Here is a 20,642-nt window from a genome sequence, read left to right on the forward strand (position 1 = left end):
AATACGGATGATGAACCAGTATGTGTGATGGGAGAAAGGGAAATTTGGAGAAGCCTGGCAAGTAGATCAGTCCCCTTCTCTCCAGCAACACCAGCAGGTGCTGTGTCCTCAGAGTGGCAAAGCTAGCAATGGGTTGCTAGAAGCTTTTCTACTTGGAAAGAAAACGTAGGCAGCACCCTAGATGGAACAAATAAACTTATTTGTTGGCATGATGGAATGCAGCCTTGGCTAGACTCAGACAGCAGTAATAATTTCAAAACCACAGCTGTCCAAGAATGAGGGGAAGATTGTGGAGCAGAGTGGGTGCATCATATTCCCTCTAATCCCCAGGCATCTGGAAAGGTAGAATGGTACAATGGCTTACTTGAAACTGCAGTCCAGGGAAAGGGAATCTCACCTCTACGAAGCTGGGGGGGGAGCTAGTTAACATAAAAGTAGGAACCTGTCATAGCAGCCCTGCAGAAAACCATATACCCCAAGTTCAGCTGGGTGACAAAGTACCAGCCAGCCCTGAGGACACTAGAATTGAGACACAAGTTCATGTCTATTCTCCTACAGCAATTGAAATCCCTAAGGAAGGAGTACTTATCACTTGAGGACCAGGAATTACCTACTAGGTGGCCTTTGGAAAAGTGATAATGAAATTAAATATATGCTGTTACATATGATAAATAACCTTACTTTACTTCATAAACTATGCCGTGTGTTTTGGAGATACAAGACATACATCTCTGCAGACAAGATGTATGTCCAAACAGTTCCTAGGTACATGTTGCTCAAGAATGTACGGGGCATGAACTGGGCAGGGTTTCAGCAGCAGAGGGCTGCAGCATGCCCTGTGTGGGAAGAGGCTATGAACTGCCCCAGGCCACTTACAGTCATGTCACATTGGCACTGACACCAACGGTGTGCACCAAACCTTCAACTGGTCAGAGGAGCACAGAGTATTTCTTCTTGAACACACGTAAGAAAAAACATCAGCCAGCAGGGACAGGAGATACATGAAGAGATGCTCCAAGAGACTCGCAGAGGGAGAGACTGCAGAGGGGACATGTGGCTGGAGACGTGCTCTGGGCAGGAGAGGTTCCATGCCAACAGGGTATGCCCCTGAGGGACTGCAGCTATGAGCTATCCACATCAGGGCAAGGACACCCCTGAGGGACTGCAACTGTGGGCCACTCACACCAGGGCCACCCACACCAGGGCAGAGACAGCCCTGAGGGACCGTAAGCGACCCTCGCTGGGGCAGGGACACTGAGAAGCAAAGAAGAGCAGAGGAAAACCAGCAGGAAGCAAGGAGGAGCAGCAGAAAGAAACCATTAGGAATATGACCTTCCTGCTCTGCCCGTCACCTCACCAAAGGAGCAGGGGATGGGCTGAGTATAATCTGCAGTGAAAACCAGGGAAGCCGAGATGGGGTGGGTCAGGGTGTTTGGCTTAAGTTGAAAGTAGGGAAGGGGAAGGACCTTAGGAGTTTGATTTTCTTTCTCTCAATTTCCAAGTCCATTATTAGAAGTTTGTGTTAACTGACAGCAAGCTAATTTGAGTTCCCCAAGTTGAGACTGTTTTGCTCATAACATTCTCTCAAAACACTTTTACTAGACTCCAAAGAGTAGGTTCCCGAGCAGTTTGGCTAAAAGAAAGAGGCTTGCCCCTGGCAAGATGATCTTAACTGATGAAGATTACTATTATTACTGCATTTCACTAACACAACTGTCACCTGATGAAATACAAGTTGATTGCGGTGAGAGGTTCAAGACAGCAAGAGTTAAAGCAGAGTCCTTTCTCAAGTGCAGGCAACCCCATCACATGCACCAGAGCAACATCAGGAAAATATTGAAATTGGTCTTGGCTGGATGGCAGTAGGCTGAGTCACACTTAACTCTTGCCAAGTTAAATCACTGTAACTACGGAAAGCTTAAGGACTGTTGCAGTGATGTCATTTTGATGTAGCAGTGCAGTGGCCATTTTATATAAATAACAACACATAAAAAACCTCTCTTACCCATTTCAAATTAGAGGCGACAGAAAGTTGGAGAAACATGTGCTGCACTTTTCAAGTTCATGCTGCCATGTATGCACTCTAGCACTGCTACTAAAATTGTTCATCTGAAAAAAAGTTGTGTGGTTGGTTGTTTGTTTTGGTTTTTTAATCAGATTTAAAAGGCAAACAACTCCAGAGCCCAGAAAGCAGAGATCAGCCTCCAGGAGTCCCTGCGCCACCTCCCTGCCCCAGCTGAAAGCTCTTTTACATTACAGGCAGGCTCATTTCACTGTCTTTCATCCAACTAAGTCATTTTTCTCAACACTGACTTGCCTCAACAAGAAGTCAGGGGCACAAGTGTTTCCTTCCCTTTGCTCATAGCCCTGTAATTACAGCAGTCTTACGAATAAGGGATCTCCACATGTAATTCACCTTAGGCTATGGATCTTACAACACAGATACCTCAGCTTCCAGCGTGTATTTTGCTCACCTCCCGGTGTTCACTACCACAACTGCTTCGTGTGGCAACTGTGTTTCAATCAATAAGTTCTACCTAATTCTTGCAAAGAATACTTAAAGCACATATTCCTGAGTCCAAACTTGAGATCCTCAGTAAGCAGACAGCTTTTTATGCCTTGGTCTTTCTACAGTACACAAGGGAAACTTTTGAGCCTTGTGTCTGTGTGCAGCAGTTTTCTGACGCTCATCATGTATGGATTTTTTTGTTTAATTCTCCTTCTGCTGTGCTCTTCATATAAATTATACAAAAGATCTGCTGCCTAATTCTTCTTTTTGTGGCATTTTTAAAACCAGATGCCCAAGATCAGACGCTGGGCTAACCTGATGGTTTTGCAGATTGTGAGATGGCGGAGCCAGTCTCATGCCTCACAGCCAGCCAAAGCAGGAAGCTTCCTGCCCCCACCTCACTTCCACTCTCGGATGCTCGTCCCTGCCACTCCCTTGCGCTGGTTCTGACACCCATCAAACACTCCGCAGAGCAAACTCAATGCACCAGATTAGTCACTTGCTGACTTATCAAGCTGAATCATCTCAGTACAGGCCCCGATGGGCACGCGACCAAACACAGGAGGAGAGAAATGGAAAGATCCCACTCCTCAGCAGGGGCAAGCTGTTAGACTGCCTATAGAAACCGATTATATAAAAACTCACATTCGACATTCCTCTGGATCCAGCCCCAATGATATCTAAATTCCAGCTTTGCCTGACTTGCAGAGCTCATACTTGGCAAATGAGACAACACTTGAATACTAGTTTTGAGGTTAAAACTGCAAGCTCTTTTTCTAAGCAAGCTCAAATAACAAAGTTCACCCTTGCTTAATAATACATTCAAATCCTCATGATATGTTGAATATTGTTTTAACACTAACAGCTTTCACGTGCCTAAAATGGATGATCCCATAAGAAGTTCTCAGTCCTGAGGCACAGACTGGTCCGCCTGAATTGCAAAAGCAAGCAGTCCCAGTGAAACCAGTCACCTCCAAACCATCGCACAACAGCTGAACTGCTTATAAGGTAAGATCCTTAACTTTCTATAGCAGTTCTGCAAATTCAGACTACAGATAGCCTACCAACAGTGAAATTGAAATTTTCAAAAGTATGTAATTCAGGTTTTGCTTTTATTTTAATTTAAGATTGCACCACCACAAATCTGAAATTCCCCTGAAGGGCCCCACCCTCCCCAGGCTGACATTCTCAAGAGTTCTCGAATTCTTATGCATTTTAAGGAAAAAGTCTCCAGACTAATTATAACTTGGTTCATATTATCAGCATTAACCAGTACCCAGATAAATTAACTAGCTTTTTAAGAGCAATCTGTTAAAAATGTAGCCTCATTTTCCTCAGAATTCAAAACAAAACCCCTGAAGGCAGTTTTTGTGCACCTTCCCTCCGGCGAAGCAGAAACCAGACAGACTCTCTTCACCTACAAACTTCTTGGCAGAAAGTTTAGAAAGACTATTTTTGAGTGACTCCAAATACTTCCACATCTTAAGAGCATCACACCAAAGATCTTGCTGTCCATGACCATGAGGACTGCTTGCAGAGGTAGACGAGCAAGTTTTCCACATAAGTAGTAAGATGATATCTAAATGTTAGCAGCCTGAATCATCTGTCAGTTTTAAAGGCGGTTACTGTAAAATTGTACTATTTTTCCAAGAACTCAGCTTTGCTAACCTAGCAGTTAAGACCACAATAAGGCCACAGCAGAAGAACTGAATTCAAACAGGCTTGACACCAAACTGGTTTTCTGGCATCCTGCATGCAGTATCTACAGCTTCCAATCAAAGCTAGGAACAGGTATTTTTCCTTCTCTCTTACAGTGGAGAGACAGATATTTAAGTTTTGAAGTGGCACTTTTACAAAGCACCCGAAAAAAAAATAGGCATAGCACCGAGTATGCTTATTAACATAGTAAAAAAAAAAAGGTTTCTTAGAAATAAGTCATATAAATGGGAAATAACAGTTTGCACTGCATATTCCAGTTCAGGAGTCTTCCTCCTGAAAAAAACTTGGTATTCGGAACTTTGCTACTCTTCCCCACCACCCAAACTGTTTCCTTATACCAAATACCAACATGCCATTACATACACACCGTTTTGATCAGGGTTCAAGAAAATCGTCCCTGACACACACTTAAGCCGTGAGAAGCTTCTCAGAAAATACACTGGTGGGGTTTACCCTGCAGTTTTGCCATCATAATTTTTTTTTTAAAAGAGGGTATCGTGTGACGTCAGGCTTTCTGGTGAGTAACTATCTGATGCCCTGGAATTGCCCTAACTCCGCTTTCTTTCCTAAAATGGAAGCCGAGCTCCAGCAGAGCTCCCCGCCGCCCCGAAACCCCCTCCAAGCCTCCTTCAAGGACCCCCCTGCACCCAAGGGCCCTACTGGGGCGAGTACCACGTATTCACCGAAGACATTAAAAACATGACAGGGTTTCCAGCGCGGGAGGCGGGCAGAAAGCTCAGGAATACTTTTCCAGTTAGTTAAAAGGGGAAAAACAAAACAAAACAAAAAACAACCCAAAAAAGGGCTGGAGGGAGAGAACGCCGTTTCCCTGCCCCGGACAGACAAGGGCAGCCGGCGCCCGGGGACCCGCCCGGCCCTCTCCCGGGCTCCTCTCGTCCCCAGAGTCGCTCCGCCGACCCGCCCGCCTCCGTGCCGAGCGGCAGTGCTCGGCCCCCCACCCGGGGGACGGAGGACAGGCGAGCGGTCCCTCCCCAAGCCCGGCAGGACAGCGGGGGTCCGCGGCCGGACCGCTCCCCGCCGCCCGCTCCTCCTCACCTCTGACGGGGACCAGGAGGGCGAGGAGCACCACCAAGGGAAGGAGCCTCCAGCGCCGCATGGCTGCCCGCCCCACACACGCCGCCCGCTCCCTAACGACCTCTCCCGCCACCCTCCGCAGCTGCTCCCGCCTGGCCGGAGGGCGGCTCCGCACCGCACCGCACCGCCCCCCGGGGCTGGGTGCGCCGCGCGGAACACGCCCAGGCCGCCGCGCTGTCAGGCCGGTGCCGTCCCCCCGCTGCGGGGGGAGGAGAGGGCGAGGCCGGGGGCGGGGGTGGCCCGTTCCGCCGGGGCTGCGCCTCGCAGGGCAGAGGAAGCCCCTCCTGCCCGCCGCGGCGGCGGGACAGCGACCGTCTTAACTGCGCCGCGGCGGCGGCGGGGGTCGCGGAGCCCGCCCCGCTGCGGGAAGCGGGCCTCTCCTCGGGCTGGCGGGGCGGCGAGGCGCCCGCCCCTCCCCTCAGGGCGCGGCGGTTGGGCGGCCGTTACACGCCATTCCCGAGCCGCGCCCCCGGGAAGGGCGGGCGGTGGCGGAGCCCCGTTCCCCGGCGGGCTGGAGGTGTTGCGCTGAGGCCGGGAGCCGGGTTTCCCGTGTGGGCCTGGGCGAGTCCTCCCGGCTCCGGCAAGCTGGAGAAGGAGCAGGGCTTCGGGGCGTGCGGGTTGATGCTCCTCAGCCCGACTGCTCCTGTGCAGCTTGCCTGCGAAAAAAGGGAGCACCGGACCAACGAGCCCCAAAAGAAGGCCCCGTTTTCTGGATGGAATGAGCTCCAGGGCTTTACACTGGCCACAGGTTTTAATAGCAGAGACACAAGCTCTTGCACCACTGCCCTCTTTTCACCCAGGCACTCTCTTTTCCTGCTTTTCCTCAGGAAGAGTTACCCAACACTAAGCACGCCAGGACACCTAATAATCTTGCCCATAACAGGCTTTTCCACTGGTCGGACAGAAAATTGGTAAAAAAGCTTTAAGTCTTGTATTTGCAGGCAATGCCACACCGGACCCACGACTGAGGGGTACAAATGTAAACCCGCGTGCAGTACAGCACTGAGTTTTCTTAATTAATTTTGCTGGTGTGGGAAGATGGATGTTAAAGATCCTGTTTTCTTATAAGTCATTTTCTAATGGCCGTTCCATGTCCTCTATCAGATACGTTCGGTTGTGGGCCACTCGGTCCTCCAGGTGCTGTCATAGCAGCCTGAAGCACTGCTGTTGCGGGTTGGAGCGGGAACCGTGACGACGCAGTCATGCTGAGCTCTGCTCAGGGGCACGTATGACAAAAACACCTCTCCCAAATCCTGGTTTTCCACTTGCCAAGTATGCACCAATTATTGACTGGATAATAAGTAGTTCGGTGACACACAGCATGTGATTTAGAAGGTAACCGGAGATGTGTGGCTGACTTGGATTCGCTGGTCGTAGGCCTAATCCGTCCTCAGAGAGATCTATGCCTCTTCTCTAGCATTTCTAGGACCTTGCCAGCTGGAAAAGTGGAAAGTCACAGAGTTTGTGAATCACTGTCAGCAGTTCATAAATTGATGGTAATATTTTTTCCTCCTTGACAGGGCCTAGTCAAGTAATTTTTAGCTTTAACCTGAGGCAACAAAGACTTTAACTGTAATAATAAACTTAAACACACTTAATCATAAAATTATGCTGCATTTTAAATTAAGGATAAGCTTTTCCTTTAAAATATCTGAGTTTTGCAGGGTAGTACTGGAGGGTCCATTGAGGACTGTAGGCAGGAGGGCCTGAACAGCAAGATTTAGTTTTTCCAGTCATAAGCATTTATGGAGTTGTGCTGGTTTTGGCTGGGATAGAGTTAATTTTCTTCATAGTAGCTAGCATGGGGCTATGGTTTGCATTTGTGCTGAAAACAGTGTTGATAACACAGGGATGTTTTCATTATTGCTGAGCAGTGCTTACACAGAGGCAAGGCTTTTTCTGGTCCTCACCCCACCCCACCAGCGAGGAGGCTGGGGGTGCACAAGAAGCTGGGAGGGGACACAGCTGGGACAGCTGACCCCAACTGACCAAAGGGATATTCCATACCATATGGCATCATGCTTAGCATATACAGCTGGGGGAAGAAGAAGGAAGTGGGGGATATTCAGAGTGATGGCGTTTGTCTTCCCAAATAACCATTACACGTTGATGGAGCCCTGCTTTCCTGGAGATGGCTGAACACCTGCCTGCCCATGGGAAGTAGTGAATGAATTCCTTGTTTTGCTTTGCTTGCATGCACAGCTTTTGCTTTACCTATTAAACTGTCTTTATCTCAACCCACAAGTTTTCTTACTTTTATTCTTCTGATTCTCTCCCCCATCCCACCAGGGGGGAGTGAGCGAGCAGCTGTGTGGTGCTTAGTTGCCAGCTGGGGTTAAACCACAACAGGAGTCAACATTACATCGTTGTTAGCAGCTTTCTTTTTTCTGAGCTCCAAGCCTAGAAGGTAAGATTGAATATATGCATGTGCATTGTGTAATCCAGCAGTATGGATCTAGTCATTAATGCTATGTGCACAACACAGGAAATTATTAATGTTGCTCAAAGGATGTCCTTTAGCAGAGTGTTTGTTTATAGCTGTTGTTAAGCATCATCTAAGAAGTTGCTCTCTTGACAAAATGAACAGGAATTGGTACTCCTCAGAGTACTGTGCACTTCTCTATTTAATCACGTGGTACCAAACCACTTTTTTTTCCAGGATTGCAGAACTAACAGAGAAAGCCTAGTTATCTCACTGGAATTACCATGTCAGATCAGGGCGCTGTAGCTTCCTGTTTCCAAAATTACTCTTTGTCAAAGTTACCACCTTCAGATGAGGTAAAAGCAACCTTCTGTTGGAAAAGATGTGAGATAACTGTACTTGGCACTAGTCATAGTGGTTTCCAGTTGGTTCAGTCCTTGAGGCAGGGGTACAGTTTGCTGGCACTAGCCACTTTATGGCTAATAAATTTTCCAGATTTATGAATATCAGGTCATTTTTTTTGATCTTACTAATCTTTTGATCTGAAGATTTCACTGACATCTTGTGAAAATGAGTTTCATTATTTGTGGTTACCAGCTCTTCTACGTGTGAAACTTTGATTAGAAAAAAACCCAGGCTTTGTCATTTCACGCATAAAGCAAATTGGCTGAGGCCAATTGTATGAGATTCAACAAAGCTAAGTGCCAGGTCCTGCACTTGGGTCACAGCAACCCCATGCACCGCTACAAGCTTGGGGAAGAGTGGCTGGAAAGCTGCCTGGCAGAGAAGGACCTGGAGGTGTTGGTTGACAGCCGCCTGAATATGAGCTGGCAGTGTGCCCAGGTGGCCAAGAAAGCCAATGGCATCCTGGCTTGTATCAGAAATAGCATGGCCAGCAGGACTAGGGAAGTGATCGTGCCCCTGTACTCAGTACTGGTGAGGCCGCACCTCGAATACTGTGTTCAGTTTTGGGCCCCTCACTACAAGAGAGACACGGAGGTGCTGGAGCGTGTCCAGAGAAGGGCAACGAAGCTGGTGAAGGGTCTGGAGCAGAAGTCTTATGAGGAGTGGCTGAGGGAACTGGGGTTGTTTAGCCTGGAGAAAAGGAGGCTGAGGGGAGACCTTATCACTCTCTACAACTACCTGAAAGGAGGTTGTAGAGAGGTGGGGGTCAGTGGGGGGTCAGTGAGGGGTCAGTGGGGGTCAGTGAGAGGAAATGGCCTCAAGTTGCACTAGGGGAGGTTTAGACTGGATATTAGGAAATTTTACTTCAATGAAAGGGTTATCAGGCATTGGAACAGGCTGCCCAGGGAAGTGGTTGAGTCCCCATCCCTGGAGGTATTTAAAAGATGTGTAGATGTGGTGCTTAGGGACATGGTTTAGTGGTGGACTTGGCAGTGCTAGGCTAATGGTTGGACTTGATGATCTTAAAGGTCTTTTCCAACCTACGCAATTCTCTGATTGTATGATTCATCTGTAAAAATAAAAACAATTTAGTAATAGGGCTGGTTATCTGATTGTGTGAGTAATATGCATAATCTGAGACCCACTTCTTCCGATAACACCTACCTTTGCACTGCTCAACCTGCAGTGGTTGTCCTAGCAGGTCTTTCACTCTGTGTCCTGCCCATAGCCTCTACCAGGAAGCCTCTGCAAACAGCTCCGGCATTTGCCTGATCTGAAGATGCCTTGGAAAGAGAGATGGTTACTTTAAGACTTATTTCTAAAGAGCAGGATCTTTAAAAGACATGCATGCTCTGTGGTTTGGCCGGAAGAAAAATATGACTTACACAGCAGCACAATGAAGGCTGGAAGCTGTTAAGCCAGATGAAACCATTGAAACTTGAGCAAACTCAGTGATGTGAGCAGCTGAAGAGCTGCCTTTGCAGCTGTCTGTGAGCTATGAAGATAAATGCTCCTTTCTTCTCAGTTTCCTCCAGTTCCTCTTCTGAAGTAAGATCCTTGTAGCTCTTTTCCTGTCTTGGCATAACTTTTTTGCCCCTTTTACCTATGAGCTCTCAACCTTGCCAGAAACAGCATAGCTCTCCAGATGTTCAAAGAAGCAAAGGAAAGATGAATAGATTTTTAGTTGCTAAAAGCAAAGTCTTCATTGGAGCAGTTAAAACCTTACTGCTCTGTCCCCTGAGGACGCCTTTTGGAAGAAGAGGGCCACAGCCACTGCCAGTGGATGGTGAAGCAGAGGTGCAAAGACAGCACTAGGGAAAAAAGAAACGAGGTGGGCGGTATTGGCAATGGTAAAAAGCTATTCTTTGATGCACACACGCATTTGGTTACTGTTACAAAGTAATGAGTACGAGTGAGTATGAAAATAACCCTGGAAATTATGTTGCCTTTTTTGCTTTTACTATTCACCAGAATTTGGCAATACTCTGCCATGACTCTTTTTCAGGTGCAATGTTTCTGACGCCAAGAACACTCATATGTAAGGAGTATATTTGGATGTGTTGATGTTGTGGTTGTGGCCTCATCTAACAGCATGTATTGGAAGGGTAGTTTCCAGAAGTATCTCTTTTTTTTAATCAATTGGAAATCAAACTGAAGGGCAGGGTTTCAGTGCTGGTTTTTGTCATGGCATCTACTGAAGCATGGGTTCTGATGTTTATGTTTCTTCTTGCTGTGAGGATATAAAAGTTCACATATATCTTTATTTTTAAATAAAAGTTAAACACGTGAAACCTTATTTTCTCCCAATGTTTTCTTACTTGAGCTGTGAGAAGAAGGGGCTAGTTCCACCAGCAAAGTGTCCTGTAAATAAGCATAATATTTTAGCAGCAAGTTGAAGTTTTAGGGCCACAAGCAAACTGATATGGTATAGTCAGTCAATACAATCATGAATTTTTTATAAAAGGATGAAATACAAAGCATTTATTACAAACATAGTTAACACCCATTTAATTTTTGGTTAAAGATTATAAAAACCGCATAAGGTTTGGGGGTTTGTTTGTTTGTTTGTTTGTTTTTGTTGTTGTTGTTGTGTTTGGTTGGTTGTTTTTTTTTAATAAGCAGCAGCAGTATTATTTCCAGTTCTAAGGTTATATTCAGAATGAGCCAGAGTCCAAAGAGGCTCCAGAATCTGCTGTGTAACCTCTGCTGGCTCCCCTGTTGTGTGCTATTTTCTGGTGCTCTCTGCTTTGCAGGACAGAAGAGACATTAAGACACTGCAACCTAAGGGTTTCTTCCTAAGGAAACAGATTAGATTCCTCTACAACCACCCTGTTCAATAACAAAGGTCGTTTCAGAAAGGAGTTTCTGAGGGAAATGTGTAGATCCTTGTCGTGGTTTAACCCATGAGGCAGCTGAACACCACACAGCCGTGCGCTCACTCCCTCAACAGTGGGATGGGGGAGAGAATCAGAAAAAAAGGTAAAACTTGTGGGTCAAAATAAAGACAATTTATTAGGACAGAAAAGGAAGGGAAAATAATAATAATGATAAAATAATATACAAAACAAGTGCTGCACAATGCAATTGCTCACCACCTGTTGATCGATGCCCAGCCAGTTCCCGAGCAGCAGCCCTGGCCAGCCTCCCCAGTTTTTGTTCAGCATGACGTCATATGGTATGGAATAGCATATTCCATATGACCCCAGCTTTGGTCAGTTGGGGTCAGCTGTCTTGGCTGTGTCCCCTCCCAGCTTCTTGTGCACCTCCAGCCTACTTGCTAGCAGGGCCGTATGAGAAGCTGAAAAGTCCTTGACTTAGTGTAAGCACTGCTCAGCAACAACTAAACCATCAGTGTGTTATCAACATTATTCTCATGCTAAATCCAAAACACAGCACTGTACCAGCTACTAGGAAGAAAATTAACCCTATCCCAGCCAAAAGCAGGACAATCCTGAACAACCTCTGCAAAGGCTAATTACCTGGTCTTAGTCACCCTCAGCTTTTCCTTTGGTAAATGCCCTCTCTCTGTTGGTACCACTTGTTCCCTTCCAGTAGCAGCAATTATTGCAGTATGTCTACATGACTTAAAGCACTAGCATGGATAGTAAGGTACCAAGGTCTATGGCAACCAGGAGCCCATCTTCTTTAAAGCTCATCCCATTTCTACGACTATAGAGATTTCTGCTCCTGTAACTATGAGCCAGGTATTGTTTCCTTTTCAGATTCCCTCCAAATAGCTTTATGCTTTGTTTTGTTGGGTTTTTTAATGTTCCAGTAACATCTATACATACTTTGACTACACTTTCTGTAGACTATCCAAAGACCTTTCTATGTCCAAAGTCTATTATGGTTTTTCATAACAGTTCATAAAGAGAAATATGATTTTATAGATAATTTTTCTGCATACTAATCTATATTTGAAGAGACATTAGGTGAAAATTTTTGAAAAGTACCTGTATATTATATGACATGGATGCCATTCAAAGTTTAGTGCCATAACAGAACATGCAGCTTATTGATTAATGAAATCACTTATTTCTCTTATAAGATTTTTTTTTTTAGCATTATTCTAATAATGGCGATATTTTATTTCCTGCATAACCCCTTTCAAGCAAATACAGCCTGCAGCAACAACCCTAAACATGTTCTTCCTTGGTTACATGGAGGCTCAGCTATGCTTTTATGCGTATATCAGTAGAATACAGGAAGGCTGTCAATCAGATTTGTGGTAGTGATGCACAGGCTATCTAAGTGTGTTAATCTTAATATGTATAACTGTAGATACTCACCGTTAATTCTTTTCTGTGTGTCTTTTCTTAACCAATACATAGATCTTGAGGAACTAACTTTCCTACAGTTTTCTGAGCAACCTCTTCTTTACTATTTTTCTCCCCTTCTCTTAGGAGTTTTCTTATTCAATACATGAAACTGCAACCCTTTTCCCTTAAAGGCAATTTTGTTTTCTTCCAGAATAACTCACACCAGTAGAATTGGAACAAGTAGCCTTTTATTAGGATCAGGTGTTAAACAGCTAGCTGCCCATCATCTAGGGTATTGAATTACTCATACATAAGCAGTGGTTTTCTTAAGATGTTTTAATAGTTCCTCTGAAAGATCCAGTGATGTCAGAGTAAGCAGGATTTTAAAAGGTCTTCTTTGTTACAATTAATTCTATGGTATTTTTAGGCTAGGCATACCAAATGTGGGGTTTTTTAATTATTATTTTGTATTTTTATGGGTTCCTCTTATGTTGGAACATATTTTTTTTTACAGTTACTGCAGTGTGTTAAAATTTCTATTATTTATTATTAATTATTTGTATTCACCTTCTTCAATTAAAGCTTTATTTTATTTAATTCCTGTTTCAGTAGACTATAGTTTCTTCACTGAATTCTAGTAAGTTGAGGTTTTTGCTGTCTAGAGAGCCGCTTATAACAGTTTGTCTTCATAATAGTATGGGCTAAAAATATCTAGTCTAGTATAAATGCTGAAAGCAGTCTGGTTGTACCAGTAATGGTATAGACCTCTATGCAGGCTTATCAATTACAGTGAAAAGCTTTTTTTAAAGATAAAGCCTTGTAAGGTATGCTGTGGTGTAGGTGTATCCAGTGAAAGCAAAATAGATCTTCTGCTGATAGGAGCTCTTGATTCCTCTAGTAATATTTCAGTTTTATACTAACTGTATAAATCTGTCTTTGTAATTTAACTGCTGAGATTCAGGCTTCATGTTTCACTACATATCTTTTGAAACCTGTTTCTCCTATATCCACATTTCACCATGAAACTTTGTTTTGAATATTTTAAGTCACTTCTATTTTAATGTAAATATTTGACTTACTGAAAAGAAAACCTGGAATACCTTTCCTCTGTTTCTGGCAAAGTGACCTTTTCAGTAATGAAATGTTTCTTCCTTTTGAAAAACCTGTGAAGTCCAATTTTTTTTTCTTTTTTCTTCTAAGAACAAAACAATTCAATTTTAAGATGATAACTTAGTTCTGGTTTTGTATGTTATTTTTTCTGAAGTTAAATTCTGTTTGTCTTTGCTCTTCAGAGAGGAAGGAAGGAGAAAACTGACTGAAGCAGTTCTTAAACAGGTAAGTGCCACATTCAGTATATACTCTTTGAGTGAGCTACATCTTTCCGAGTCTAAATGAATGCAATTTTGGCACTGCTGACATGTATTAGAGGTGTTTGATTCTATAAAACAGCAACATGTAAGTATATGTTTTAGTTGTTCAGGTACTGTTGCCTTTTGCCATATTATCTGAACATATCCTACTTAATACTTTTGTTGCTGTTTGTATTTTCTCCTCAAAGGAAATGTAGCTCACTTTCATAAACTGTTATATTCACAAGAAGTAAAATAAAGTTGGAATGCCTTCATTTTCAGCCACAGTGTGATGTTTGTGATACTCCCAGTACTGACATTGTCTAGACAGTAAAAAAAGACAGAAGGTTCCTCTGTTCTTGAAAATCTTCCTTTCAAGCTCAAGTCTGCATGTCTCATTGTTTCAGAATCAAGATTCCCAAAAACATCTTTCCTGTAAAAACTGGGGGAAGCAGTCGTACGTGTCACTGCGTGTGTTCCCCTTCCTTTCCTTGCCTTGGGAATGCAGCCCTGGGTAACTAGGGCTTGCTAGGGGCTTGCTTTCTTGCGTGTCCTCTGATCCATTCATCCAAAGCCTCCTGCAGCGTGGGCCACAAGGCCACCTGCACCAGAGACGTGAGTTGGACTGATTGCCTTGAGGGGCAGTTAGTTTGAGACCAAAGTGCATGAACTTTAAGATGACCAGGATTTAGGAATTTCAGTGGTTGTCCAATAAGATAACCCCAGATTGTGTGCTGTGCTGAGGGCTCAGGTTAGAAAAAACTGATTTAGAGCAGGGAAGAAAGCTAAGGTTTAATGAGAGCTAATTATTCTTCCATGGTTTGTTGTCTTCTGTATCTCCACCTCTGTTATGTAGCACAGGTTATGTGACTGCTCAGTTTCATAAACAGGGTGAGGGTGTAGCTGGATTCTTGAAAGAGGCCAGCAGATCTGACAAACATGGCAAGAATTTAGCAGCCATTTGTGAAGGCATTTTGTTTATAATGATTTTTGTGTATGCATGCTAGATGCATCACATTAGGGCAAAATCTTTTGAGCAGCACTGATAAAACAGAAACATCTCCGTATTTCTCACTTAGATCTCCATATAAAAATCCTTCATTAAGATGCTATGGCACATGCTGTTGGCAACTTCAGCCGTCTACAGTCTAAGACAGGCATCAGCTATTTTAGTTGTGTGTTGCAGTGTAAAAGAGGCAGCTGCTCCAGTGTGTTATGAAGTGTACTGTTGTTGCACTTGGCATTAAAGGGGGCCTACAGGAAAAATGGGGAGGGACTCTTTATTAGGGATTGTAGTGATAGGACAAGGGGTAGTCTAGTGGAACCTGATCTAGTGGAAGGTGTCCCTGCCATGTCAGGGGCTTGGCACTAGGTGATCTTTAAGGTCCCTTCCAACCCAAACCATTCTGTGATTCTATGATTGTCTGATTAAAGCTTTTAAATTTACACTTCAGGCCCAGGTGCAGTGGCGTCCGTCTTTGCATAGCCTGGCTGTGGACTCAGTGACTCGAAGAAGCTCAAGTCACTAAATCACGTTTGTGTAAGGAAAGACTCAATTTGGTGCCTGTGCACCAGGACAGGCAGATACTGTCTGTTCTCGAAAAGACAGAGCTATATAAATGAATGCAAAATCATGGCAGCAGAAAACTTGCTATGCTTTAAATATGGGAATACCCAGAATCAATCTCCTTTCACACACAGGAGAACTAAATGCTTTGCTAGTCATGCATGGTCTTAGGAACAAACAAATCCAAATAGGCAAATGACCCCCCTAATGGGTAGGTGCTTAAAAAGGCAGGTAGGAAACCATTGTTCTTATTTCCTTTTGAAAACTAAAATTCTTCTTTAAAAAATAATTCCCAGCATTAGAGTGGATTTCCTGCTTTAGGATCTTTCTTGCGGTTTATCTCGTTATCTATTTAGGAGCAGATGACAGTCTGTGTCTGTGCTCAATGACGCCGATTAGCCAGCTCACAAGGCTCCCTCCTCAGTCCACAGAGGCTTTTTTGGATCATGACACAAAAATGTGTGGCTGTCCTCGTGCACTTTGTTGGTGAAAAAAGTTGATTTCCCGAGTTTGGTTTCCAAAAGATGACTGTTAGTATACTTTCCCTTGCAGCTGTCTGTACAGCAGTGGTGGAGAAAAGGGTGTAACGGTGGGGAAGCCTAGATATTTGTCTGGGTGGAAAAAAGCAAAAAGTTGAGGAGTTGCTGGTATTGATGTCGTGGTTCAGCTGAGAAGAAACCAAAAGCAGTTTAAATTATTCCATGGTTCAATTTACAGTGAGTGATAATATAATTCACAAATTAATCAGTTGATTCTTACTTGGACTTTCTTTTTTTGAAACTGGTGATCTAAAGTCAGTTGAACGTCAGGAGTAACATTGTAAGGGTTTTTTTCCATACTACAGAGGGAAATAGTTTTTCCTCCAATTCTCTATTAATTATTTGCTTCCTTTCCGCTTCTGCCTTTCTGCCTTCACAGAAAAAAAGCACATATAACAGAAAAGCACTTAGTAAGCCTAAACAATTCAAGTTCTCTTTTATTATTTCCTTAAAGAACATCTTATGAATAAAAATGTACTTGTTTATATGTGATTTTGTTGCTAATGCTGGGATCTGGGGGGACAGATCTACACTAATTCTGAGCAAAAACATTCACAACATTGCATTCTTCTAATATTTTTCTCATATTATCTAAAGGAAAAAATAGAGAAGTGCAGCTTACTAAACTAAACTTATAATGTTCTTGATTGTCTAATTTTTTTACTGCATTGCAAAATTAAGAAAAAAAAAAGAAAATAAATGCAAAGCAAAACCGTATGTATGTGAAATACAAACCACACAGCTAGAACACCCCCTTTTCCTGTCTATGTAGTTTAGGAAAAGTCATTAAGTCAAACAATACAGCATTTTCCATTTGAGGACATAAAATTTGAGTTCATAAAACAAGCTAGCATAACTGTACCTTCCTTGGGAACACTAGTTGTGAATAACTTCTCCATAGAATTTAAGAAATGTGGAAAGCAAGCGCCACTTGAGAAAAATAGCTCATGCATTTGTCATTTCCACATCCATTTTTCTGACTCATTTATTTATACACTGCTCTTTTCCTAAGTGCCCAGAGTGCTATCAGAAAGCTTAAACAAATGAGAGCAAATCCTCCTCCTTTTTTTTTGTGGGGGTGGAGTGGGGAGTTGGAGTGAGGTCTCACTGGTCCTGATAGGGCCAGATTTTGACAGATGGGGCTTGTTATTACCAGGTTCAAAATCCAAAATCTCAAAGCTATTACTGTGTGCTTTTCCTATCATTGCTTCACCTTCTTTTCCCCATATACTGTTCCATTTTGTTGCCTTGTCTCCTTCTTTTGTCTCTGGGTAATTGGAAAAGTCATTTAAGCTTGCCCTTGCTGTCTGCTGACAGTTCTAGACAGAAGCCAGCAAAGGAATTCACCATGGCCTTAGTTTCAAGCACCCCCAGATACATCTAGTACTGTGGAGTCAGAGAGGAGACCATGTTGAGATAAGACTCGTGTGGAGACCATTCCCCCACACCTTTGTAATGTGAAATCTAAGCTTTATGCTTGCCAGGATTTAAAATAAGCTAAAACTACACAGTGATATCAGATGTGGAGGAAGGATCAAAAGCACGAATGTGTGTATTGATGAGGTCTTTCATTGCTACTGACTACGCTGTATCTCATTTCTTGTGCAAAACCAGGCCAAACCCTAATGATTAAGATGGTTTGTTATGCTTCAGGTGCCACTGTGTTGAGTGCAGTGACAGACTTCAGTATTTTAAAACTAGCTAAGTGGAACCTATCATGTTGATCATATCATATCTCAGAAGAGAGGTAAAGTTTATGGATCTGTCCAGGGCAGTTCTACCTTAATTATGTATTTTACTATAGACGATCCCCAGTTCTAGTTGATATCTGCTGATATATATGCCAGGGGGAATCTTTTTAAATGTACAAAATACTACAGAAATCTATAATTTCTTTCTTCCTGCTCATTAGTAAGAACTAATTATGGGTACACTTCTATGCTTGGAGTGACAAATATACATTTGCCACCTCAGTCCCCTCCCTCCAGATGCATCCTGCTAGCATGGGTTCCTATAGGAGACTACTGTGTAATGGCACACTAGGGACAGCTGTGGCCTATGGTTTAGATGAACTTTAGCAGGAAAGTAGAGAAAGGTGCACTTAGCCTCTCTCTGTGAATATTCTATGAGGGAGTGTGACTACGGGGAATGAGCTGTCCTTTTATAATTAAAGTAGCCAAGTCCTGCAGAGCACCACTGCCTACATATTAGAGTACAGAATGCACAAAATCTGGTTTGTGTAAAGGTTCAAAACAGGACTTTTCACATTCTGAGCAAAGATAGGGATTGTTTAGTGATGCAAACAGGGAGCTTAGTAGTCAAGATTTCTGTTTCTATTCCTAGTTTGTGATCTTGAAAACATCAGACTCTCTTCCTCTTGTTTTTTTCCATAGCTCTGTAAGTGGAGTGACACCCTTGAAACTTTCAAAATTTAGCTCTAATTGTTTTAATGAGCTAAAATGTTTTGGGTGCAATCCTTGGATGCAGCCAACGCAGATGCAGTGGATGACTTGAGCAGACCACAGGTGGCATAAAAGTAATTTCTGCCTTCCTGGATACAGAACCAGGAAGGCTACGTTTCAGCCTTCGCAGTTTAAGTTAGAACAGCTGAAAAACTGACCAAAACTTTATTGCAACATCTTCGCAGAGGTTGTGCAGTTAGCAGGAGCATGCAGCACACTGAGCCTCAGCCGTGCCTTCTTACATTCCAGTACTGGGGGGATTGGGTGGCACAAAACTGACACTACCAGAAAAAACAGATGTTTACAACGTGTTGTTTCTCTGACATAGCAACAACAACCCATTGATTTCCAGAGGTTTAACCTTGTACAAAAGGGACCTCAAGTCTCCTCCACCCTCTACCAGCCACTCTCTACAATAGCTTCCTAGCCCACTTTCTCTTCCTCTTCTGTGCTGCTGAAGACAGCACTGAGAAGCAGCAGGTAGAAGAAACTCTTCCTTACTGTCTTAAGCACAGCTGAAAATGTTTTGAAACACCTTCAGATCCACAGTATTTTTCTCTGCTGCATTAACTCTACTTATCAGCCCTAGTGTTCACATCCTAAAGCTGGCTAATGAGAAGGAAAATCGAGCTTTGCTTATCTATTTGTCTTATGGTAATGAATTTTCTGCTTCAGAAGTAATGCTGGGCAGAAGAGGATGCATGAGGAGAGTGAAGCGCCAGACAAGCATGCATCAGACCTGACAAGTTCTGTTCTGGCCCAGTGCTTTTGCAGTGAACTTTTTAAACTCGACACAATGGGATTTAAAGAAAACATCAGCTCAGCACACCAGTTCTGCTGTTTTATTGTCCTCACTTGGCAATAGCTGAATGTCATGTTTGTGGTGTTCTTGCCCATGCCTCTTCATGTTTATTTACAAATAATAATTTATATAACTTCTTTTAACTTTTTAGACAACTCTTGAAGATAGTCATATGACTTGCAGCATTTATTTGTTTAGAAGATTAATGGCATTGTAACCTTTTGACTCTTCATTTAGCATATTCCTAGTTCCTGTGAGTTTCCAGGTATGTTTAATTACTGGAGTAATTCACAGTATACCATAAATTGTCTTCCCTCCAGCTATCAGCATGTCTTCAGTGAGGCTTTTATATAATGATATAAAGGATTTTACAAGTATAAAAAGTTAAACTTATACACACAACGAATTTGATACATACGTATAAAGTCAGTTATTCAGCTAATACCACTTAAGATCAGAAGACTAAAAGTTTAAGTTTACATCCTTGTTCACTTGTTCACCTTGTTCTAGTTTGTCATACGGGAAGGTAAAAATCAACACTTAATCACTTGGTCAAATTCTCAGGCATCTGGCTTGTGGACCCTTGATTTACTCAGCAGCATTAATTTTGAGTGGAGCTATTTAAGAGCTCAGAAGCATTTCCATAGTAGAGAATGGAAGAGTGGAAGAAAATCATTAACTATACATCCTCACAAGTATGTTCTTTCAGAAGCTGAAGTAGGACAGTTTTTTGCAAGGAGAAGCAGATGCATTTTTGTATGGCTATGTGTGCATTACTGATTGTGTCTTCGAGTCTGTTTTCAAGAAAAAAAAAATCATTCGTGTTGCCATCCTCATACAATATTTGGGGAACGGCTCAGAAATGCCTGCTCTTGCTGGAGAAGTCAAGAGGAGTAGCAGTGAACTGAAATCTGATCTCCAAACTGTGGAGGAGAGGTTGCCATTGCTTTTCCACAGGAAGGTGCTTTTTCTGCTAACAAAAACCCAGCATAACTTATTTCCCAACTGCGATCACTGTACTGGTGGTCCAACAAGCAAATATAAGAAGCTAGATTTAGTTAGTTTCTTTGTTAAAATACAACTCGCTAGCCTGTATGTTAAAAACCAAGCAATCAAAGGCCTGCTCAGTTTTTTCCATTTCTTTGCAAAAACTGAGAAAAGCAGAACAGGATCTGCAGTGGGCACAGTATGCGAGCAATAGGATCTCTGGGAAGCTGTAACCTAGACTGTCTATAGACACTACCCAAGCACAAGTCTGTAGTTCACGTTAAGGAATTTCCTGCTTGAGATTTTCAGCTGATTTCAGCTGTAGCAGTATGTGGTAAAGGAAAACACAGTCTCTTGGGTAGGGCACATGTGCTGTGCCATAGAGGACTTACACACACATTGAAACTTTATACAAAGCACATTCTCCACCCTTAGATGAAAGAAACCGTCAGCAAAGTGCACAGAACAAAGATGGCTATGACTCATGAAACAGATTAATGGGGTTTTACTAGCATGCCTAGTTTGAG

The 20,642-nt window shown here is 43.2% G+C and overlaps 1 protein-coding gene and 1 long non-coding RNA gene across 7 annotated transcripts in view; one reads left to right on the forward strand and one right to left on the reverse strand.

Annotated features, from left to right (window-relative positions):
- The window catches only part of LOC140646117 (CD99 antigen-like), a 33,444-nt gene extending 27,731 nt beyond the window's left edge, over window positions 1–5,713 (reverse strand). Inside the window, exon 1 of one of the 4 annotated variants that reach the window (XM_072849542.1) lies at window positions 5,285–5,713. In XM_072849542.1, the coding sequence (XP_072705643.1) occupies window positions 5,285–5,345 (61 nt within the window). In that variant the 5' untranslated portion in view covers window positions 5,346–5,713. The remainder of the gene's footprint in view (window positions 1–5,284) is intronic. The other 3 variants (XM_072849543.1, XM_072849540.1, XM_072849541.1) reach the window with 3 other exon arrangements.
- LOC140646118 (uncharacterized) overlaps window positions 3,394–20,642 on the forward strand; it is a 42,644-nt gene continuing 25,395 nt past the window's right edge. For 2 of the 3 annotated variants that reach the window (XR_012040338.1, XR_012040339.1), the window contains exons 1-2: window positions 3,394–3,517; window positions 13,702–13,744. This is a non-coding gene — a long non-coding RNA (uncharacterized lncRNA). Of the gene's footprint in view, window positions 3,518–10,937; window positions 11,130–13,701; window positions 13,745–20,642 lie in introns of those variants that run through there. The other variant, XR_012040340.1, reaches the window with a different exon arrangement.

This window comes from Ciconia boyciana, chromosome 1 (genome assembly GCF_034638445.1).
Source record: "Ciconia boyciana chromosome 1, ASM3463844v1, whole genome shotgun sequence".
Classification (NCBI taxonomy): Eukaryota; Metazoa; Chordata; class Aves; order Ciconiiformes; family Ciconiidae; genus Ciconia; species Ciconia boyciana.